The sequence below is a fragment of the Rhincodon typus genome, chromosome 20 (assembly GCF_021869965.1).
Source record: "Rhincodon typus isolate 14 chromosome 20, sRhiTyp1.1, whole genome shotgun sequence".
In the NCBI taxonomy this organism is placed as follows: Eukaryota; Metazoa; Chordata; class Chondrichthyes; order Orectolobiformes; family Rhincodontidae; genus Rhincodon; species Rhincodon typus.
The window spans coordinates 1,743,953-1,766,818 of NC_063351.1; the positions used below are offsets into that span (position 1 = coordinate 1,743,953).

The window sequence follows — 22,866 nt, forward strand, 5'->3', positions numbered from 1 at the left end:
GCAAGCATCCCCACCTCTGACCGTATGACGGAGGGAAGGTTGTTGTTGAGGCACCTGAAGAGGACTGGACCTAAGACACCACCCTGAAGGACTCCTGCAAAGATGTCCTGGAGTGAGATGACTGACCTCCAACGTCCACAACCACCTTCCTACTTGCCAAGTATGACTCCAACCAACAGAGTTTTCCCCGATTCTAGTTTTGTTAGGGCTCCTGGATGATTAACTCAGTCAAATGTGGCTCGATGTCGAGGGTAGTCACTCACACGTCACTTCTGGAATTTAGCTCTTTTGTTTGAACCAAGGCTAGATGAGGTCAGGGGCCAAAGTGGCCCTGGCAAAAACTCAAACTGAATGTCAGTGAGCAGATGCTGCTTATTAGCAAAATTGATTACACTTTCCAACACCTTACTGGAAATCAAGAGTACACAACTGGGAAAGTAATTGGATTTATCTTGCTTTGTGCGCTCAGGACATTTGCAAGCAATTTTCCACATTGTTGCCAGAACTTTGTCAATGCCCACAGCCTTTGCCATATCCAAAACTATTTCTTGATATCATGGAGTAATTGTCCTTGGAGTGAATTGGCTGAAGACTGGTATGATGTGCTCTTCCATCATGGAGGATGAAGGTATTTGTGGAGCCTCTTCCTCCAGTGTGTTGTTTAATTGTCCACCATCATTCACAACTGAGTGTGGCAGGACTGAACAGTTTAGATCTGACCCATTGGTGTGGAATCGCTTAGCTCTCTCACTTGCTGTTTATGCTGTCTAGCAGACAAGTAGACCTATTTGGTGGCTTAAGCAGGTTGACAATTCTTCTAGGTATGCCTGGTGTTGCTCCTGGCATGTCTGGTGCACTCCCCATTGAACAGTATTATGTTATGCTGTATTCTCAGTTCACAATATGGCTTCCTCTACATTGCAGACTGGGAGAATGCCTTGAGTCAGTTCAGTCCCAAGCACGAACCTGAGCTCCCTGTGACCTGTCATCTTAATTCTGCTCCGATGATGCTGCTTGGCCTGCTGGGTTCATCCAGCTCTGCACCTTGTTATCTTAATTCTTCACCTTGTTCCCATTCTGATGTTTCTGACCTTGACTTGTGCAATATTCCAGCAAAGCTCAATGTAAGCTTGAACAGCACCTCACTTTTTGATTGGACATTTTAGTCTCCACTCAACCTTAGGTTGATCAACTTTTGATCATAACCTCCACCTCCATTTTGTTTCATGGATCGTTGCTGGCTCATTTCTTTATTTCTTCTTTTGCCTTTGACAGTTGTTATCCAGTCATTCACACTGATTGGACACATTTTGTATTTCTTTACCCACTGCCACAAAACTTTTTGTCATTAGATCTCTTACCTTGCACCCGAGTACAGATATTCCCTGTTGTTCTTTCACCGTTCTACTTTTTACTGTTCGGGGAAGTCCAGAAGTAGAGCTCACAGTCAAATAATGGGTAAGCCATTCAAGATTGAGATAAGGAAGAACTTCACTCAGAATCTGTGGAATTCTCTAGTACAGAAAGCTGCTGGAGCCAGTTCGTTAGGTTTTCTCCCCCCCAAGAGAGAGTCGAACATGGCCCTTTGTGGCTAAAGGGATCAAGGGGTAAGGAGAGAAAGAGGCTGTGGGACACTGAAATTGCATGATCAGCCATGATGATATTGAATGGTGATGCTGAAAAGACAACTGTCCTACTCCTGGACCTATTTTCTATGCTTCTACCACACTCACTCAAGTCCCTGCAAACGTCAATGCTATTCATTCAATTCTCATCTTTTCCCTCCATATACGGAGTAAGATTGAATCCAATACCAATCCCTGTGAAAAGCACTTTGCACATTTTACCAAGCTGATATTTTGAAAATCTGACTCTTTGCATTCTTTGTTTGAACCCCTTCTCCTTCGGCATGATGGCTCAGTGGTTAGCGTTGCTGCCTCAGAGCCAGGGACTCAACTCCAGCCTCGGGTGACTGTCTGCATGGAGTTTGCACATTCTCCTGTACCTGCATGCTTTTCCACCGAGTGCTACAGTTTCCTCCCACAGAAGGTGTGGGTTAGGTGGATTGGCCATGCTAAACTGTCCGTACAGTCCAGGGATGTGTAGGCTAGGTGGATGGTAAATGCAGGGTTGCGGGCACAGGGTAGGGGGCTGGGTCTGGGAGGAATACTCTTCAGAGGATCAGTGCAGAATCAATGGGCCAAATAGTCTCTTTCCACATTATAGGGCTTCTATAATTCTACAGTTCTTCTGGCAACATTCTTGTTAATTCTACATTCCATTACTACTGGCTCATATTAAGTTGGTAGTATAGAACTCGTATACTGCTGAGTGATAAAAATATAGTTTTCCCTTTACACTTTTATTTCTGGGGAAGTGTCCTAAAGGTGCAAGGCAAAACTGTTTTAAAAAACATCTATTTTGAATTATATATAGAAAACATATTATATGGTCAGTCATTTTTAACATTAAATATTTTCCTGGAAATGTCTCTACCAAAATGCCAACCAATCAGCACTCTCATCCATAAATGTTGTTTCCCCTCTGTTGGTTTTTTTTGGGTGAAGTGTCCTGATGAAAGCACAACAAAAAGCTTCAACAAAATGTCTTTTTCAGCAAACTTCACCATGACCTCAATCAGAATATTTTTCACATTATTACACTCTCACATTTACTGGTATCATTACAGTGATGTGTAGGTTAGGTGGATGAGCCATGGGAAATGCAGGGTTATAAGGACAGAACGAGTCTGGGTGGGCTGCTCCGAGAGTCAGTGTGGGCTTGTTGGGCCGAATGGCCTGTTTCCACACTGTAGGGATTCTATTCTATGCTACACTTGATGAATAGAAAGTGACATTGATGAGACTGATTGAAGTACTTCCAATACATTCTAATTAAGAAAGCTAAACGGTAACAGTTGGGAGCACTTAACCACTTTTTTCTGTGGCAGAAATCTAACAGAAAGGTGACCATGGTACAATAGTAAAATAAATAAATTTCAACAGGTACACCATGGTCCAATAAGAAAATAAGTAAATTTCAATAGGTATACATTTATATACACAAATACTGAACTTCTACCTTCAAACAGACAGATTGGGGTATCTCTGTTGTTCCCACCACTGTTCTTGGACATGTAGTGCCTTGATTGAGGTGTGAGAATTTACAACCAACTTCAAAATCATTTTGTATTGTCACAGCCCATTAAAATCGAAAACCTTTTGATTTACAAAACAGAGGGCTACTGCCTCCAGCATGAAGCAAAGATCAAACATTCACATAGGAATCTACCTCAGCTGTCGATTGAGTTCTTCCACATAGTTCTTCTGATCCAGAATCGCAGCGATCTGTCCATCTCTGAATGGAAGATAATTCCAAGAACGTCACAAAAGAAGAATATACACTGGTAACTCAATTAGTTTCACAATGCAAGGTGGAAGAATGAATGCAAAATAAACTCCACATTCATGGGCATCGTCACTAAACCTTGATCTATGCAAATGCTTAATGTTTCAACAACTGATTGTAGAAGCATTGTCAGAAGTTATGGGGGGTGGGGGTGGTGGGAGGAGTGGGTCTGTAATATTCTTCAATATTTCACAGCCTGGAAGATCAGTGCAGCAGTGGACTGCTATAGGTTCCTGTCTCAGATGAACAAACATTGCAACAAGGCTAAGAGACTCACTCCAGTTAGAATATTTAGGAGTCAGTGATCCACCCGGGTCAGTGTGTGCAGGTCAGTGACCCACTGGGATCAGAATTTGTGGTTCAGCGATTTGAAACACATCTTCAATTAGGAGCTTTACCTGCAAAGCTTGAGATGATTTGTCGCTTGGGTTGTGATGGCACCAGAGGTATACTGACAATGTTACCGAGCAGGGTGATGTCAGCGAGCAAGTCTACAACCTCAGATTTACCTGCAGCTACTTATAGAAGATTCTTACTAATAAGGTGCAATCATATGCAGATTGGTGAGAACGAGATTCGTTTTTGTTTGTGAGCATTACCTTTCACAGCATCCATTGCTGTCATTATCATTCTTCAGGTACATGGAGAAGTCAATGACTCCAACCTGTAGGGCAATTGAGAATGAGGTGAGACTATGCCTTTGGTTCATACCCAGGTGCAGAATTCCAGTTACTAGAATAACTGGTCTCTAGATTCAGTTGACATATTGCATTCTACATGTAATGTCTCCTCCTCTGAACATACCAAGTTAATTGATCATTGACACATCCACTACCCAAATGCATCCTCCAAATGAGCTGGAAGGTTTAGCACTAGCATCTTACTATACAGGCTAGGTTAAGACAACAGTCGAGGCTGCCCCTATCTCATCCTCAGCTAACAATGATGTGTGTCAGGGTCAGGGTTCCTGAATTCAAGATTAGGAGAAAAAAAACTGATGCCTCTTCCCAATTTAGAGATATCAACTTATGCTTATAGGTAATCTAGTTCAGAGGAGTGAACAGAACACCATCCAGCATCAAAAACAGAACCTTAGACCCTCTTAATTATGGGCTTGCCAGCCTCTTATTTTAAATGTTTAAGGATGGGACTCCTCTTTTGCTTACTTACTTGAATACCAGTTTTATTATTGATATCTGTCAGACGTTAATTAAGAAACATGGCCTGAACCTCACAATATATTCCCCGTAGCCTCCCATCCTTCGAGAATGGAACATCTACATGCCAGTCAGCATAAGGCAGGAAGAATCTTCTTTGTTTCCACAGGAGTTAGAACAGTTTCCCAGTGACATTTGGAGATTGAAACAACTAAATTGGTGCAGTGGCAGCACAGGACATTGGGATTAATACAGAACCAGGGGAAGAATAAAACGCAGCGGGATTAGTACAAGAGGAGACAGCGGCACAGTGAGATTGATACAGAACCAGGGGACATAACAATTAATACAGAACATATTTGCTTGGGACAAGATGAGCTAAAGGATGCCTCTGCACTCCAGTGCCATAATTCCACGATTAATACTTTACCAAATAGCATTTGAGAAACTCATTGCCTTGCAGTTCCTGGATTGACCTTATCTTCAGCCCATCAAAGACCAACAGATTTGAAATGTCTTTCAGATGACAGTACTGATTCTTTTGGCCACTGTGGTCCTGGACTGAACTGTTTGAATTTTTGTCTGAATTCAACATTCTAGTTTGATAATATGGAGATTGAGTTCCACACTAGTTCTGATCACCCTGTTAATCCATTGCTTTTCTATTGGTCTATATACCTACTTGAGACTCTCTTTCATTAATTCTATAGCATGTTTTACTTTCATAACATTCACGGTCTCTCTAATGTCCCATTATGTTCAGTTCTCCAAACAAATCCCTAAAAAAAATTAACATTGCTGAGTCCTATGGAGCATATTGTGGTTTCTGTTTGCAGATAACGTGCTTTTTCTTACACAGTCACCACTGAGCCTGAATTCGGTTACTGATCCTGATTACTATTCAATGACCTTTATTGCAAAAGTGAAGACATCAGATTCAGTTGGAATCTCATACCTCACGTAAAATAAATTTCCGACACTAGACTCCATGAAGATCTAGCCAGGTTAACTGTTGCCAGTAAAAGCCACCATTATCTAACAGTGTTAAATAAATTCTCAAATAAATTAAGTGTAACTAATTGGAATATTATTTCTCACAGTAAGGATCAAAGCTACCTTTAACTTAGTTTATAATCCATTGAGCACCCTCAGGAAAGGCCCCCCAGTTTGAGTCAGCACCTTCAAGAAAGAATTCAAGAAACCAATGCCACTGAGCCAACAGATCTGCTGTCCTGTACCAGCCAGCAAGGTGGCAATAATGGCAATGGATTTCAGATTCAGTGTCAACTATTAATATTGACAATAGTCTTACCAGTGAATCCAGGTCTTCTCCCTTGACACACAGGTTAGCATCAATGACATTGAGTCCGACAAGCAGTCCAACAATCACTGCCCCTTCTTCTTCCATCATTACCGCATGCTCCTCATAAAACTCACTGTAATCAAAGTAGCACACAGGACCATGACTTAGTGTCTCACCTTTCAGTTTGGTCCACTACATTACAGGGCAGTTGTCTGAATAAAGTTTCACTTTTACCAACTATTTCAGTTAAGACCATGTTCAAATGTTCTCTCCCTCTGTCCCAATGTAATAACTTGCTGGAGTTTGGTTACTAACAATACTTTGTATCTTGCCGGTGTGATTCTCCATTTGTATGGACGGACATACAGCCTGCTCCACCACAGAGCCATCAGCATTCGAACCTTCTTTTTCTCACCCATCATGGCGGCTTTCTCAAACTGTAGAAGATTCTGTCCTACAGTCCCATTGCTGCTTGCAACCAGGATCAATTCACTTATCTCAGTACAGGCCTTTTAGTTGAACCCTGACTCAGGGAGCACAGATCAATCTCAAACCATGTGCAAACCTATCAACACTGATCTGAAACAATCTCAACGATGGGGCCAGCCAGATGAGTCGCACTCAATTCGAGAAGAAACAGGTGCATGGAAGACCATAAGACGTAGGAACAAGAATAGGGCCTGACCCTGCTCTACCATTCAAAAGAATCATGACTGACCTGACATTCCTCGTGTCCCCTTTCCTGCCTTTTCCCCATAATCCTAAATTCCCCTACTGATCATGAATTTGTATCAACTCTAAATTGATAAAAGCACTCTTTCCCCCACAGCTGTGTCAAAGAATTTCAAAGATTCACCACCTTCAAAGAAGAAATTCCTCCTTATCAGTCTTAAATTGGTGCCCCTTTATAACCAAACATCACTAGGCAGCTACAGGTGAAAAAAAAGGGCTGTGTGTCACCAGTGAACCTCCCTACACAGAACATAAAGCTCTACCACTTCATTGATAGCACAACTCAAAGAGGGAACCACAACATGGAGCAGGCACAAGCCAGAGCCCATCCAGTATCACTTTAACAACCTGCCCATACATGCAGAGACTCTTACAATTCTCACATTACATAATAGACAAACAGAAAAGGAAATACCTGAACAGATCCCGCCTGATGATCATGCATCGCAGATAATCCGCCAGCTTCTTCTGCATCATGGCAAGTCGTAACCAAGCACGAGCTCGGCCCAACGGGGTCCTGCACAAGAAAGAGGGCAAAACCATCAGTTATGTTATCACCATTTCCTTCGTCAAGGAGGAAAAAAAGACATGAGTGGCATAGGGAATAGGACATTCCTTTCACTTCACCTGGGAATGTTTCATTGTTTAGTGCAGATAGGGGATTTTCCTCTATTCTGCACTGTACCCACCTGGGAGTGTTTGAATTGGTCACTATAGAGGGAGCTTTAATCTGTATCTAACTCCAATTTGTCTCTGTACTGGGAACGTTTGATGGGTACGGCATACAGGAAGCTTTATTTTCAGTTAAAAAGACTAGAGGGACGTTTACTCTGTCTCTAACTCCATGCTGTCCCTGTTCTGGGTGAGTTTGATAGGGACAATGTCAAGGGAGGTTCACTTTCCATTTAAATAAAAAAGGAGTACAGGAGCTTTACTTTCTGATTGAAAGGGCAGAGGGGCATTTACTCTGTGCCTCACCCCATGCTGTCTCTGTCCTGGGACTGTTTGATAGGGACTGTGATGGGGAGCTTTACCGTCAGTTCAAAAAAGTACATAGAGCTTTACTTTTGTATCTAACTGTGTGCTGCATCTGTCCTTGGAATTCTTGATGTGAACAGTGCAAAGGGAGTTTTATTCCATATATAACCTTGCATGCACCCCGGATTGATACGACAGCGTACATTTTAATTAGCCTGGGCTATGTCTGCCAAACCTCTTTGCAAGATTGAATTGAATATCAAGAATGACACTGGAGGTAATCTGAGTAACAAAGGTACACCAATATGGACAGAGCTGGAAACCCTACTCTCTAGGTGCTTGCCTGCTGTCTCTAGTCACTGGCCACACCAGGTCCAAGCAAAGTCAGTAGCTGGCAGCATATCCATCAATCTAGCTTCTGCTACAAACTCCAGCCCAAGAGGCAGAACATGCCTTTGACACTCCAAAACTGGATCACATCCCTCCCAGATCAAAACTTTGTCCCTATAATACCTTAATGAAGTTCATTTCTCTAGTGCTCCAAAACTCACCACCCATTCAATGGGGTGGCACTGCTGCCTCACAGCACCAAGAACCCAGGTTCAATTCTAGCCTGGGGCAACTGTTTATATGGAGTTTGCATATTCTCCCAACGTCTGCATGGGTTTCCTCCAGGTGCTCCAGTTTCCTCCCACAGTCCAAAGATGTGTAGATTAGGTGGACTAAATTGCTCGTAGTGTCCACGGATGCGCAGGCTAGGTGGGTTAGCCATGGTAAAAGAGGAGTTACAGGGATGCTCTTTGGAGGGTCATGTGAACACGATGGGCCAAATGGCCTGCTTCCACACTGTAGGGATTCTATGATTACCTGTTCCTTCTGCCAGTAACTCAACTGTCCCCTCAGTACAATTCTCTGGTCTGCTGTGTCAAGTCCACTATTTCCTTGCCAGGAACGTTCACCATTTTATTTTTGAAATGAGTAAACAATCCACTGGGTCCAGGATGGACAGAGAGGGGACCTATTGAAGATTCTGTATCAAATGTAGTAAAATTATGGAAAATGTTTCAATATTTTCCACATACTGTTGATATATCAGAATTCAAAGGTGTTAACAACTTTTAATATAACTCCATAAATCATGTATATTAATCCATTAACCCATTAATTCGTGGTTATAATACTAACTGCAGATTTCCACGTACTAACCAGCCCCCATTCAAACTAATTCAGGGGTTCGCTACCGTATCAGGTTACAACCACTTCAATTTGCAGTTACACCCCACTTGAAAGTGCATTCATGCATAACGCGCATGTAAACAACCCCATTTAAACAAGACCAACATTCCAGTCAAAGGTGCAGTCAGGCATGACGGCTAACAAAGCTGCACAGACACGACAGGATGGAACCTTTTTGCACCCCCACACCAAAAACAGTGTTATTTGATATTATTTGAGCTTTTTCCCCCAGAGTGGGGGACTCAATTACTAGGGGTCACAATTTCAAGGTGAGGGGGGAAAAGTTTAAGGGAGATATGCGTGGAAAGTTCTTTACGCAGAGGCTGGTGGGTGCCTGGAATGCGTTACTAGCGGAGGTGGTAGAGGCGGGCACGATAGCGTCATTTAAAATGTATCTAGACAGATGCATGAATGAGCAGGGAGCAGAGGGATACAGATCCTTGGAAAATAGGTGACAGGTTTAGATAGAGGTCTGGATCGGCACAGGCTTGAAGGACTGAAGGGCCTGTTCCTGTGCTATAATTTTCTTTGCTCTTTGTTCTACTACCAAGTTGTTTATTTTCTCCCTCCAGCTAGATTAGCTCCAAGTATCAGTCAAAGGTGATAATTGGATAGCCCTCTTCCTTTTAAAGTTACTTCCCTGCAGACTTTTCCTATATATTATGTAACCAGGTACTTGTCCTAAGACTTTCCACATCAAGCAGATGTTCACCTGCACATCTGCCAATGTGGTATACTGCATCCGCTGTACCCGGTGTGGCTTCCTCTACATCGGGGAAACCAAGCGGAGGCTCGGGGACCGCTTTGCAGAACACCTACACTCGGTTCACAATAAACAACTGCACCTCCCAGTCGCGAACCATTTCAACTCCCCCTCCCATTCCTCAGACGACATGTCCATCCTGGGCCTCCTGCAGTGCCACAACGATGCCACCCGAAGGTTGCAGGAACAGCAACTCATATTCCGCTTGGGAACCCTGCAGCCCAATGGTATCAATGTGGATTTCACAAGCTTCAAAATCTCCCCTCCTGCTACCGCATCCCAAAACCAGTCCAGCTCGTCCCTGCCTCCCTAACCTGTTCTTCCTCCCATCTATCCCCTCCTCCCACCTCAAGCCGCACCTCCATCTCCTACCAACTAACCTCATCCCGCCCCCTTGACCTGTCCATCCTCCCTGGACTGACCTATCCCCTCCCTAACTCCCCACCTACACTCACCTTTACTGGCCCCAACCCCGCCTCTTCGACCTGTTTGTTTCCTCTCCACCTATCCTCTCCTCTATCCATCTTCTATCCGCCTCCCACTCTCTCCCTATTTATTTCAGAACCCCCTTCCCCTCCCCCTTTTCTGATGAAGGGTCTAGGCCCGAAACGTCAGCCTCTCTGCTCCTATGATGCTGCTTGGCCTGCTGTGTTCATCCAGCCCTGCACCTTGTTGTGTCGGATTCACCAGCATCTGCAGTTCCTACTATCTCTGATTCAACTTGTCCTAAGTTTTTATTCAACATGTATATAAAACTTTATCCCACTAATAAAACTAACAAACGCTATGCAGTGTATGTAAGCAACCTTTAACTTACTAATAAAACTAACGACGCTACGTCCAGACCCGCGCGACTTTGAACAAATGAATGAATAAAACTGACAGCACTACTTCAACAGGTGTGGCCATGAAACCGAATGAATGATAGTAAATAAAACCCAGAGATGGATGCAACCACGAAACTAATTAAACAAGCGATAGTGAATAAAACCACAGACAAAACTGTTGGGAACTCAGACTTTTTTAAAAAACAAGATGCCTCTTTCTAACTTTAAAATTCTAACCTTGAAAATAACAAGACTAACACCTTGTGAATTATGCAAGGTCAAACCAGACAAACACTCTAATCTCATTAAAATAACCATTAACACTCAACAATAACCGGTAACATTTAGCACATGTTTAAACCATCTCAGATTTCCTGCAAAACAGTTTTTGTACAATATCTACTGCTTAACACTCAAATGTTAAAATGTTAATGTATGCTTGAATTCTGTATAAAATGGCTGCTTTCGAGCTATGATTTTGGGATTCTATTTCGCCTTACATCGTGCTGCTGTGAATGTGCAATAAAGAGGCTATTTTCGCCACTCCCTGGTCATCTAGTTCTCTGAACGCAATCTCACAATGTCCTATATGACCACACGTGCAGAAGTGCTCCAGGTCTTGGAGTTGAGCAGCGATTGGAGACACTCTAGCACATTTGCAAGGTTGAGAGTTATGTGGATTGCAAACCTAAAGAAGTGGTCACACTGCAACTCAAGGGTCTTGAGGAAAGAAGGAAATGGGCGACCACCAGATGGTCCAAAAAGAACAGGCAGGTAGCAGAGTCCCCTGGGGTCCCACTCACTAACCAGTATTCCATTTTGGAAGCTAATGAGGGTACTGGTACCTCGGAGGAATGAAGTCAAAGCTAAGCTTCTGGCACAAGTGGCTTGATTTTCCTGGGGAAGGGCAAAACAATGATAGGGGATTCTTTAGTCAGGGCAGCAGACAGGTGTTTCTGCAGCCAATTCTGAAGGTGTGACTCCAGCATGGTGCAAGGTTCATGATTTCACCGAATGGCTGCAGGGCATCCTGAAAGAATAGGATGATGAGTTAGTGGTCATGGTATATGTTGGTACCAATGATATAGGCAAAGTGAGGAATGAGGTCTTGCATCAAGAATTCAGGGAGTCAGGCAATAGATTAAACAGCAGAACCTCCAATGGTTGTAAACTCTGGATTACTCCCAGTGCCATGTGCTAGCGAGTTTAGAAACAGATTAGGACAGACGAATGCATGGTCCAAGAGTTGATGCAAGAGGGAGGGTTTTAGATTCCTGGATCACTGGGACTGTCCTTGGTGAAGACGAAAGATGTACAAATGGGAAGGTCGGCACCTGAACCACACTGGGACCATCGGGGCAGCACGGTGGCTCAGTGGTTAGCACTGCTGCCTCACAGCGCCAGGGACCTGGGTTCGATTCCACCCTCGGGTGATTGTCTGTGTGGAGTTTGCACATTCTCCCCGTGTCTGCATGGGTTTCCTCCAGGTGCTCCGGTTTCCTCCCACAGTCCAAAGATGTGCACGCTAGGTGGATTGGCCATGCTAAATTGTTCAGGTGGATTATAGGGGGATGGAGGGGGATAGGCCCAGCGGGGGATGCTCTGATGGTCGGTGTGGACTTGTTGGGCTGAAGGGCCCATTTTCACACTGTAGGGCCCATTTTCACACTGTAGGGATTCTATTCTGAATCTCTGCAGGTAGGTTTGCCAGCACTGTTGGGAGCAGTTTAAAGTGGTCTGGCAGGGGGAGGGGACACAGAATATCTGTGAAACAGAGACACATCATGCTACAAAAAGAAAAGTCACAGTGAGTTCAGCTTTGTTGAGTGTCAAAGCAAGGCTGTGGACTGTCTTTACTTTAGTGCTCGTAACTATAGTAGATAAGACTGATGAGTTTATGGCGTGGATTGACACTTGGAAGTATGATATTGTTGCCATCACAGAAACACGACTGAGGGAAAGGCTGGACTGGCAACTTAACATTCCGGGCTACAGGACCTTTAGGTGAGGCAGAGGTGCGTGTAAAAAGGGTGGTGGTGCAGCACTATTAATTAAAGAATCAAATATTGCGATAAGGGCAGATATCTTGGAAGGATCCTCAAATGAGTCTTTGTGGGTAGAATGTAGGAATGATAAGGTGGCAGCTACTTTACTGGGAACGTATTATAGGCCTCCCAAACAGTCAGCAGGAAATAGAGGGGCAAATATGTAGACAGTTCAGAGGTGTGTAAAATTGATAATTAGGTAGTTATGCTAGGGGATTTCAACTTACCCAACATAAACTGGGACAGTACTAAGGGTTTAGAGGGGATGGACTTCTGGAAATGTATCCAGGGGAGTTTTTTTATATCAATATGTAGAAGATCCAACAAGGGACAGGACAGTGCTGCATCTGGGGTAAGTGCAGGAACAGTTTAGAGATAGCGAACACAACAGTTCAAATTTGTTCTGGACAAGGAAAATGATGGCCTGCAAAAGACAGCTTTGGAATGGGGGAAGGCAGATTTTATTAAAAATAAGCAGGACCTAGCCACAGTAGACTGGCAATATCTCCTTGCTAGTAAGTCTACAGCAGATGAATGGGGAGCATTCAAAAAGGAGCTGGGGGGGGGTGGGGAGTACAGGTCCAACATGTATCCTTTGGTGGAAAATGTAGGACCAATAAGTTCACAGAACCCTGGATATCCAGGACTTGAGGAAGAATAGGACTTTTAGCAAGTCCAAAGGGAGTGATTCAGCTGCCGCCCTGGATGAATACAAGAAGTGCAGGAGGGAGCTTAAGAAAGCAATTAAAAGAGCAAAAAAGGGGAGATGAAAAAGGACTTGCAAACAAGATTAGGGAAAATCCTTAGATATTTTATAAATACATTAATTGGAAGATGTTAACCAGGGAAATAGTAGGGCCCATTAGGGACCAAGGAGGCAACCTTTGTGTGGAGTCACAGGATATTGGAACGGTGTTGAACGCATACTTCTCTTTGGTCTTCACTCCGGAAAAAGAGAACGTAGGTATGGAATTCAGGAGAAGGAACCGTGAGGAACTTGCACAGTATGACGTAGGAAATGGCGAGGTATTGGAGGCTCTGTCGGGCTTAAAAACAGACAAAGCCCCTAACTCAGATGAACTGCATCCCAGGCTACTGTGGGAGGTGAGGCAGGAAACTGCAGAGGCTCTAAAACAAATTTCTAATTCCTCTCTGGCCACGGCAGGGGGGGATATGCCAGAGGACTGGAGGAGGGCAAAAGTGCTTTTTAAGAAGGGAGATAGAGATGATAGACAGGAAATTACAAACTGGCAAGTCCCATGCCAGTGGTAGTAAGCTATTGGAGAAAATTCTGAAGGAGCAAATTAATACCACTTGGAAAGACATGAGTTAATTAGGGATAGTCAGCATGGCTTTGTCAGAGGGAGGTCATGCCTAACAAATATTTGTTAGAACGTTTTGAAAATGTGACCAAGTGTGTGGATGAGGAAAATTCAGTTGATGTAGTTTGTACAAATTTTAGCAACGCTTTTGACAAGGCCCCACATGGGAGACTGGTTGACCAGGTTAAAGCACATGAAACTCCAGGAAACTCGGCGAGATGGATCAGAAACTGTTTTAGTAATAGGACACAAAGGGTAGTGGTAGCCATTTGAGTGACTGGAGGCTGGTGTCCAGCGGTGTAACACAGGATCAGTACTGGGACCCTTGTTGTTCGTTAAATACATAAATGATACAGATAAAAGTGTGGGGGTGAATGTTAAGCAAATTTGCAGATGACACCAATTTTGGTAGAGTGGTCAGCAGCAAAGATGGCTGGAGGTTACAGGAAGATATAGGTGGGTTGATCAGATGGGTAGACCAACGGCAAATGGTATTTAACCCTGATAAGTACAAGCAATGCACTCTAGAAGAAACAAGCGAGGGAGACTTCGCAGTGGGGTTACAACTAACTCAGAGATAGTAAGAACTGCCAATGCTGGAGTCAGAGACAACACGGCGTGGAGCTGGAGGAATACAGCAGGCCAGGCAGCAGAGGACTCGAAAAGGAGCCTCTGAACGAGGGTCCTGACTCGAAACATCAACTTTCCTACTCCTCTGATACTGCCTGGCCTGCTGTGTTCCTCCAGCTCCACACTGTTATCTACAAGCTGAGGGAGCATTTAACGAATGGCAGGACACTGGGCAGTTTAGAGGAACAGCAGAATCTTTGGGTAATTATTCATAGAGCCCTGCAGTCAGCAGAGCACATGAATAGGATAGTTATGGTAGTATACAGGACACTTGCTTTCATCAGTCATAGCATAGAGTGTAAGAGCAAGGAAGTAACGTTGGAGTTGTACAGAACGTTGCTTGAGCCACAGCTGGAGTACTGTGTGCAGTTTTGGTCACCTACTACAGGAAGGATGTGATAGCACTAGAGGAGGTTCACCAGGATGTTGCCTGGGATGGAGAAATTGACCTACAAGGAGAGACTGGATAGGCTTGGATTGTTTTCTTTACAGGAGAGAATACTGACAGGGGACATGATTGAGGTGTACAAGATTGACAGGGGTATGGACAGGGTGAATACAGAACAACGGTTTTCCTTGGTCGAGGGGTCAATCATGTGAGGGCATAGAGTAAGAGGCAGGAGATTCAGAGGAGATTTGGGAAAAGAAACTTTTTCACTCAGCAGGTGGTGGGAATCTGGAATGCACTTCCTGAGAAGGTAGTGGAGGCCAGAAACCTTACAACCTTTAAAAAATATTTGACAAGCACTTGAAATATCATAACTTTAAAGGATATGGGACAAGTGCAGGAAATTGGGATTAGCGCACTTTTAGTGATAGTTGTGTCAGTGCAGACATGATGGGCTGAAGGGCCATTTTTGCACTGTATGAATCTCCAAATCTATAGAGACCTATTCAGCCCATCACATTTGTGCCAAATCAAGTGGGGTGATATAATTCAGACAGTACCAGGTCACTGCAAGCACTCAATTCTAAGTGGGAGAAGTTGCCACAAGTAAAATCACCAAAGGAAATGCTAATACAAGAAGGATGATAGAAGAATGTCTGAACAAAAAGCATAGCAGCATGATAGGGAAACACACCTGAACTGAGTTAAGATACAGGTCAGTGTTTACTAGATGAGGTCAAATTGAAGGGGAGTGAAAGGTGGGGCACTGGTCAAGACACTGTTGGAATAATCTAACAGAGATAATGAAAGAACAGGTGATTCAACAGCATTCAGGATGAGAGAGGCACAAGGACGATTTAAGCTCTCACTAAAAACAGAATTCTTGCATCTGAGGGGGGAAACCCTCTGTTGCTTAGGAATCTTTGAGTTTGTGCACTGCACTGAAAAGATAAAGACCTGTATTTATACGGCACCCTTCTAGACTGTCAGATGTCCTAAAGTGCTTTACTGCAAATGATATACTTTTGAAGTGTAGTCATTGTTGTAATGTAGGAAATGCACAGCCAATAAATGCACAGCAAGCTTCCACATGCAGCAATGTGATAATGACCAAATAAGCTGTGATTGACAGATAAACATCCATCAAGCTACCGATCTTCCGAGAATGCCTTGCAATGCCACTTGTTACAAGCAGTTAACCTTATCTGTGATCACTTCCTTGCACCCACCTCTCTCTGCTCCTCACAATCCTACATGGAGGAAAAAACTGTCCCAAATCCCTTAACAGCACTTTCAAACTTCTAACCGTCCAACCTTTAGATCTCCATTCTGAGAGACATTTCTACAGTTACCAAACTGTTCAATCACCACACCCTGGCTCACTCAGTCTTGTGCTACATCCCCAACTGCCCTCTCACTATTCTAAGAGCCACAGACTTCAATGACTAATCACAAAAGAAGACATGTTCATACACTTATCACCAGAACTGGTAGGACCACCTGTTCAACTGGATCATCCTGGCTTTAACTATCTATGCAAACCATAGTTGTTAAATATCTTTCACCTGGTTTGTCCATCTCCACCTCCAAGTGCAGAAACCCTCAAGTTTCTTTTCATTTTGATGGGGATGCTGGTGAACTGTTGTCTCCTCTGCCCTTGCCCATCAAGCCCATCTTCCTAACTCTGAATTCACCTTTTTTGTTTTACTGGCCTATCATCCCATGCCTTCTCCAATCACAGCTTGTCCCGGAAGGCCATCACTTACTCAGTTGAGCCTGTTCCCAACCTGCTGACCACCCAAAATCCCTACTGTCCTCATACTGTTCACAGGTTCTCTCTGGTGTTGGCCCCCCTCAATTCTGCTGTCCTTATGCTTGTTCCAAAACAAAACCATGCCCGTGTCCTTGCAAACTATCACCCAATCTCTATTTCCTCTTTTCAGAAGTACTTGACAATGTTGTCACCTCCCAAATTTACTTCCTGGAATTCTATATTTGAATCCTTCCAATCAGGTCACTGTCCTGCCACAGAACAGAAACAGTTCTGACGTCTGATACAACTGTGACAATGACAAATTTTGCTGCCTCATCCTCCTTTATCTGTCTGTAGGTCTTTACACAGTTGACTACATCATCCTCCTCTAATGTCTTCCAGCTAGCTACAACTGTTCTCATTCGCTTTCATTGCTCCCTCTTGATAATTCACAGTTACATCATCATGTAACCATTTCAATCCCATTTTCCAGTACTTAGCTCATACCCTTGTATGCTTTGGCATCACAAGCGCACATCTAAATACTCCTTAAAATATTGAGGGTTTCTGCCTTTGCCATCCTTACAGGCAGGGAGTTCCAGATTCCCACCACCCTCTAGGTGAAAAAGATTTTCCCTTACATCTGCCCTTTACTTTAAATCAATGTCCCCCAGTCACTGATCTTTCTGTTAAGGGGAAAGGCTTTTCTTGTCTTCCCTATCTATGCCCTTCATAATTTTATACATCTCGATCATGTCTCCTCTCTTCCAAGAAAAAAACCTCAGTCTGTCCAATCTCTCTTCATACTGCCCAGCCCAGGCAACATCCTGGTAATCCCCTCTGCATTGTCTCCAGTGCAGTTGCATCCCTCTTAGAAAAATGGATTCCAGAGCTGCACACAATACTTATAATGCAAAGAGGGTAGTGTGTGAGGAATAATAAAATGTGATAACATAACATAATAGGTTACTGAGGGGGCGGGGTAGTGAAACCAGAGTAACAAAGGAGGTAGTTCAAACCTAGTCAAGACATAAATATTAAATAGCCTTTGGACATTGTCTTGCAATCTTAATTCTCATTTCTAACAGTCATCTGCTAGAGTGGACAGTTACATCTTACTGCCTCCACTCTAGCACTGAGCTTCCTTTTTGTTCACTCTCCACTACCTCTGCTCATATTTGCTTAAACCCGGTTACATCCTTGAACCTTTTCCAAGTTCTGACAAAAAGGTTATTAACACTTTCTCACTTTAGTCACTGCCTGACATATTTTTATAGTTTACATTTTCTCTTTTTATTTCATATTTCCAGTATTGGTAGCATCTCATTTTTGATATCAACTTTCACAAGCCCAACAAAAATAAAGATTAATCCCCCCGCTCCTCACATATCACCCCACCCACCTCCGCATCCAGCGTATCATTCTCCACCACTTGCGCCACCTACAATCCAACGCCACAACCAAATAAATACTTCCCTCCCTACCCCTATCTGCCTTTCATAGGGACTGCTTGGTCTGTGACTCCCTTGTCCACACTCCCCAGTAACCCCATCACACCTGGCACCCGTACCTGCAACCACAGGAAGTGCTACACCTGCCCCTACACCTCCCCCCTTACCTCCATTCAAAGGCCCAAAACAAACCTTTTATATCAGATTTGGGTTCACCTGTACATCCATCAACTTGGTCTACTGTATCTGCCGCTCCCGATGTGGTGTCCTTTACGTCGGTGAGACCAAGCATAGACTCGGAGACTGTTTCATACAGCATCTGCGCCCTGTACGCGACAAACGACAACATCTTCTGGTTGTCAACCACAAACTCCCTCTCCCACTCCCTGGGTGACATGTCCATCCTGGGCCTCCTCCAGTGTCACAACACCATCCACAAACTGGAGGCACAATAGCTCATATTACACCTCGGCAGCCCGATGGCCCAAACGTGAATTTTACCAGTTTTAAAATCTCCCCACCTCCAGCCTCATCCCATGACCAACGATCCCTCTCATCCCCGGTTCCTTGACTTGACACAACTTGTCAATCTTCTCTCCCACCTATCTGCCCCACCCATCCCACTGACCAATCCCCACCACTCCCTACCTGCACTCACCTATCACCATCCCACCTACCTTCCCCAGCCCCACTCCTCCTCTCTATTTATTTCCCAGCTCCATTCCCCTTCCCTATTTCTGAAGAAGGGTCCTGACCTGAAACATCAACTTTCCTACTCCTCTGATGCTGCCTGGCCTCCTGTGTTCCTTAAGAAAGCAGCCTCCTTTATACAGGCTTGAGGGGCTGAAATGCCTCCACTGTTCCCATGTTTCTGCTTTTGAGGAAATACCTCAAACTGTTTTAACATCCACTCAAGAGTAATATTCTCAAGATCCTGATTGACAAATGTTTGTCAATGCCTTGTCTTCAAATCCTGACTCTGTGCCTATCCCTACAGGGACAACTGCCTAGTAACCAAAATTAAGATGAGACACTGATGTCCCTGTCAGCACAGGCTGGATGGATCCCATAGAGCTTAGGGTTGCAACAGGATCTCCCTGACTTTGTTTCAGAGATATTATGGCTTTCCTTGGAGAATGTCAAATCCAAATCCTTACTTTAACCCAGGCAGGTCCCGAACACTGGCTGCAATCTCGGTGGCCTCAGGACAAAGTTTCTCCACCAGCTCCAGGGGGCCCCACAACGACTTGTTCTGACCCAGGAATGACTTCTTCACTGAAGCAGAAGGGTAGAAAAGATCACATTACAAACAGCATTGGTACCTTGTCTCTAATAACAGTACCAGGCTGACACCAGATGAGACAGCAAGAACTGCAGATGGTGAAATCAGAGACAACATTGTGTGTGGAGAAGGGTCCTGACCCAAAATGTCAACTTTCCTGCTCCTCTGATGCTGTCTGACCTACTATGTTCCTCCAGCTCCACACTGTGTTGTCTCTGACACCAGATGAGGACAGCTACTATTCTCTGAACATTCACCTCAATATGGAAAGGATGAGCTTCAGAATAAAGTCAGAATGGGGAAGCACTGGGGATGGAGAAAACACCACAGAATTTCCCTCAGTTGGAATGTTAATACAAGGAGTACCAAGTAAAATTTTTAAATTGACAGCAATGACCACCACCACTGACATTAGAGAAAGTGAATCTAAATGATCTAATAACACTTTTGGCCAGGCTAAAAGAGTGCACTGATAAACACTAACCTGTTCAAAGCAATAAGGGGGAAAACTGAATTATAGGTGGTTAACTTTTACCTTTGAGTCCATGCTTCAGGCAGTGTTCCAACACCACAAAGAATTGTTGCAACGGGGCATAGTCCGAGTCCAAGGTCCGCCCAAAGCTCAGAGCGGATTCGATTAGTCCCTTGATGCTGAGGTTTGCCATATTGAGGAGATTCGTTCTCTCAATGGCCATTGGGTCCTTTAACCCTGGAAAAGGAGAGAATAAGTGAATTAATGCTTGGGAGAGGGGGGCATGGAGTCAGGTGACAGCATGGAGGGAGTGCGTGAAGGGGGGCCGCGATGAGGGGCGACCAGGATGGTAAGGGGGACGGTGGTGGGGTGTGGTTGGTTACTGCCCTGGGAGGGTGGGATTTGGGAAGGTTCGGGGGCCACCCCGGGCCCGGGCCGGGCTCTCTCTCACCCCGTGAAGCCTCCTCCACTACCGGGTCTCTTGCCGGAGCTGCGGCCGAGAAGGTTTCTGATGCCTTCCGGGCGAAGGCGAAGATGGGAGCCTGCCAGGTGGGCTCAGTACCGGCTCCAGCTCCTTGCCCGACTCTCGAGCCCGGGCTCCGTTCGTCCTGAAGCCGCAGGATCCCGAAAGGCCGCTCCCGGTCTCGGCTCTCCCCATCGCCCAGGCCTGGCGGCAACTCCGGTTCCACCGACTCCATTCCGCGTCGTTAATCCCGCCCTCACCTCTGGATCAGCCCCGCCCCCCACAGGCCCGGCTTCGGGAAGAGCTTCGAGAAGATTCCGACCACCCGGCTCCGCCCCCAGCCCGACTGGTCACTTCCAAATCTCAGACCATTCACTCCCTATTCCTGGACCAGTAACTCCGCTAGTCCCAGCCCGTTCACTACCTATTTCTGGACCAGTCACTCCCTATTCTTGGAAACGTTACTCTTCCATACCAGTATGGTCATTTTGGTAATTCCGGACAAATTATTCCTCCAACTCAATTCCCCTAAACCACAACTAGTCATTCCCTAACCTTGAATCTGTCATTCTACAGTGCTAGACACCCAATCCCCTAATCAGACTAGTCACTCCCTATTTGTGAACCATTTACTCAAATGATCCCAATCATTCAGTCCCCTAATCCTGGACTGATCACTCCCCTACACAAACACAGTTACTTCCCTAGACCTGAAATAGTCATTTCCCAGACACAAGCCTGATCACTCTCTCTAATCCTGGATCAGTCAATCCTACAATCCTGGTCTGGTCACTCCCCTAATCCTGGATCGATCACTCCCTTAATCCCAGACCAGGCATTCTCTTAAACTTGGTCTGTCCACTCCTCTACTCTTAGTCTGGTCATTTCCCTAATTCTGGATTGATCACTTGTCTGAACCTGGACTAGCCACTCCCCAAAACCCAGACTGGTCATTCCCCACAGCACCAGACCTGGACACTGCCCTGATCCCAAACCAGTAACTCACCCTGATCCTAGACCAGTCACTCCCTCTAATCCTGGACTTCTTACACTCCGCATATCAGACTGGTCATACCGCTAGTCCCTGACTGGTCACTTTGCATAATCCAGGACCAGTCACTTCTTCAAATCCTGAACAAGACACTTACCTAATCCAAGATCCATCACTTCTTTAATCCTGAATTAGGCACTCCCCCAGTCCTGGACCAGTCATTCCCCACAACCTCTGAACAACCTCAAACCACTCACTTCTGTATTCCCAGTCTAGTCATTTCCCTCAAACTGAACCGGTCACTCCCATAGTCCCAGTCCGATCATTCTTCAATATCAACCTGGTCACTCCCTTATTCCTGGACCACACAAACCTCTCAATTCCAAAGCTATCACTCCCTTAATCCCAGACCTATCACTCTCCTTAATTTAAGACAAATCACTCCCTAATTCTGAACAGCCACTCCCCTAATGGCGGATAAGCCACAATTCTGGCCTAATCAATCTCTGTAATCCCAGATCAGTTGTTTCCCTAATGCTGAACTGGTCACTTCCCTTACTGCTGGACCACTCACTCCCCAAACCTGAATCGGTCATTCCTCCCTATCCCAGACTGGTCATTTCACTCAACCATGAAGGGTCACTACAGTCCCAATCCAAGATGGCACAGTCAGTTTCTTGTTATCTGCTGACCTGCTACCCATGGATCTGCATTATTTCATAGAATCACTACGGTGTGGAAACAGGCCCTTTGGTCCAACAAGTCCACACCAACTCTCAGAGCATCCCACCTAGACCCATCCCCCTAATCTACATATCTCTGAACACTATGGGCAATTTTAGCACGGCCAATCCACCTAGCGTGCATATCTTGGGACTGTGGGAGGAAACTGGAGCACCTGGAGGAAACCCACGCAGACACGGGGAGAATGTGCAAACTCCACACAGATAGTCGCCTGAGGGTGGAATCGAACGCGAGTTCCTGGTGGAACTGAGTTCCTCAGTGCTAACTACTGAGCCACCGTGCTGCCCTCAAATTATTTATGAGGTTGGCCCAAAGCTGCTTTTTCTTCCCATTGTCTCCTTTGTTTGGCCGTGGTAAACTGATCATGGTCCTTCATTGTATGCAGAAGAGGTGTGTAAGAATGGCATCATATTTTACGTTATGTGCAGGAAGTTTGTATATCTTTCATTGATAACTCGTGTAACTACTGCATCCAATACATGGCTGGTCACATCCTAATCCCCAACCAGTCTGTACTCTCCTTCCCAATCCCAGACCAGTAATTGAAAAGAGAAAAAGGAGCATTTTGTCTAAATGGTGAGAGGTTACAGAGCTCTAAGATGCAGAGGGATCTGGATGTTGTGCTGCAGGCATCACACAACGTTCGTATGTAGGTACTGCAAGTAATCAGGAAAGCTAATAGAATGTTATCATTTATTACAAGGGCAATTAAATACAAAACTAGGGAGGCTATGCTTCAGTTATACAGCTGTGACTGCATCTGGAGCACTGTGTACAGTACTGATCGCCTTATTTAAGGAAAGATGTAAATGCATTGGAAGCAGTTCAGAGAAGATTTACTAGACTAATACCAGGAATGGCTGGGTTATTTTATGAGGAAAGGTTTGACTGACTAAGCTTGTATCCACTGGAGTTTAGAAG

General features: G+C 44.8%; 1 protein-coding gene across 4 annotated transcripts in view; it reads right to left on the reverse strand.

Annotated features, from left to right (window-relative positions):
- The window catches only part of rufy2 (RUN and FYVE domain containing 2), a 68,542-nt gene extending 48,023 nt beyond the window's left edge, over window positions 1–20,519 (reverse strand). Inside the window, exons 1-7 of one of the 4 annotated variants that reach the window (XM_048608942.1) lie at window positions 20,199–20,519; window positions 19,811–19,984; window positions 19,151–19,268; window positions 7,016–7,117; window positions 5,878–6,001; window positions 4,008–4,072; window positions 3,292–3,357 (exon numbers count right to left, since the gene is read on the reverse strand). In XM_048608942.1, coding sequence (XP_048464899.1) covers window positions 3,292–3,357; window positions 4,008–4,072; window positions 5,878–6,001; window positions 7,016–7,117; window positions 19,151–19,268; window positions 19,811–19,984; window positions 20,199–20,445 — 896 coding nt within the window. In that variant the 5' untranslated portion in view covers window positions 20,446–20,519. The remainder of the gene's footprint in view (window positions 1–3,291; window positions 3,358–4,007; window positions 4,073–5,877; window positions 6,002–7,015; window positions 7,118–19,150; window positions 19,269–19,810; window positions 19,985–20,198) is intronic. The other 3 variants (XM_048608941.1, XM_048608940.1, XM_048608939.1) reach the window with 3 other exon arrangements.
- Between the last annotated feature and the right edge of the window lie 2,347 nt (window positions 20,520–22,866).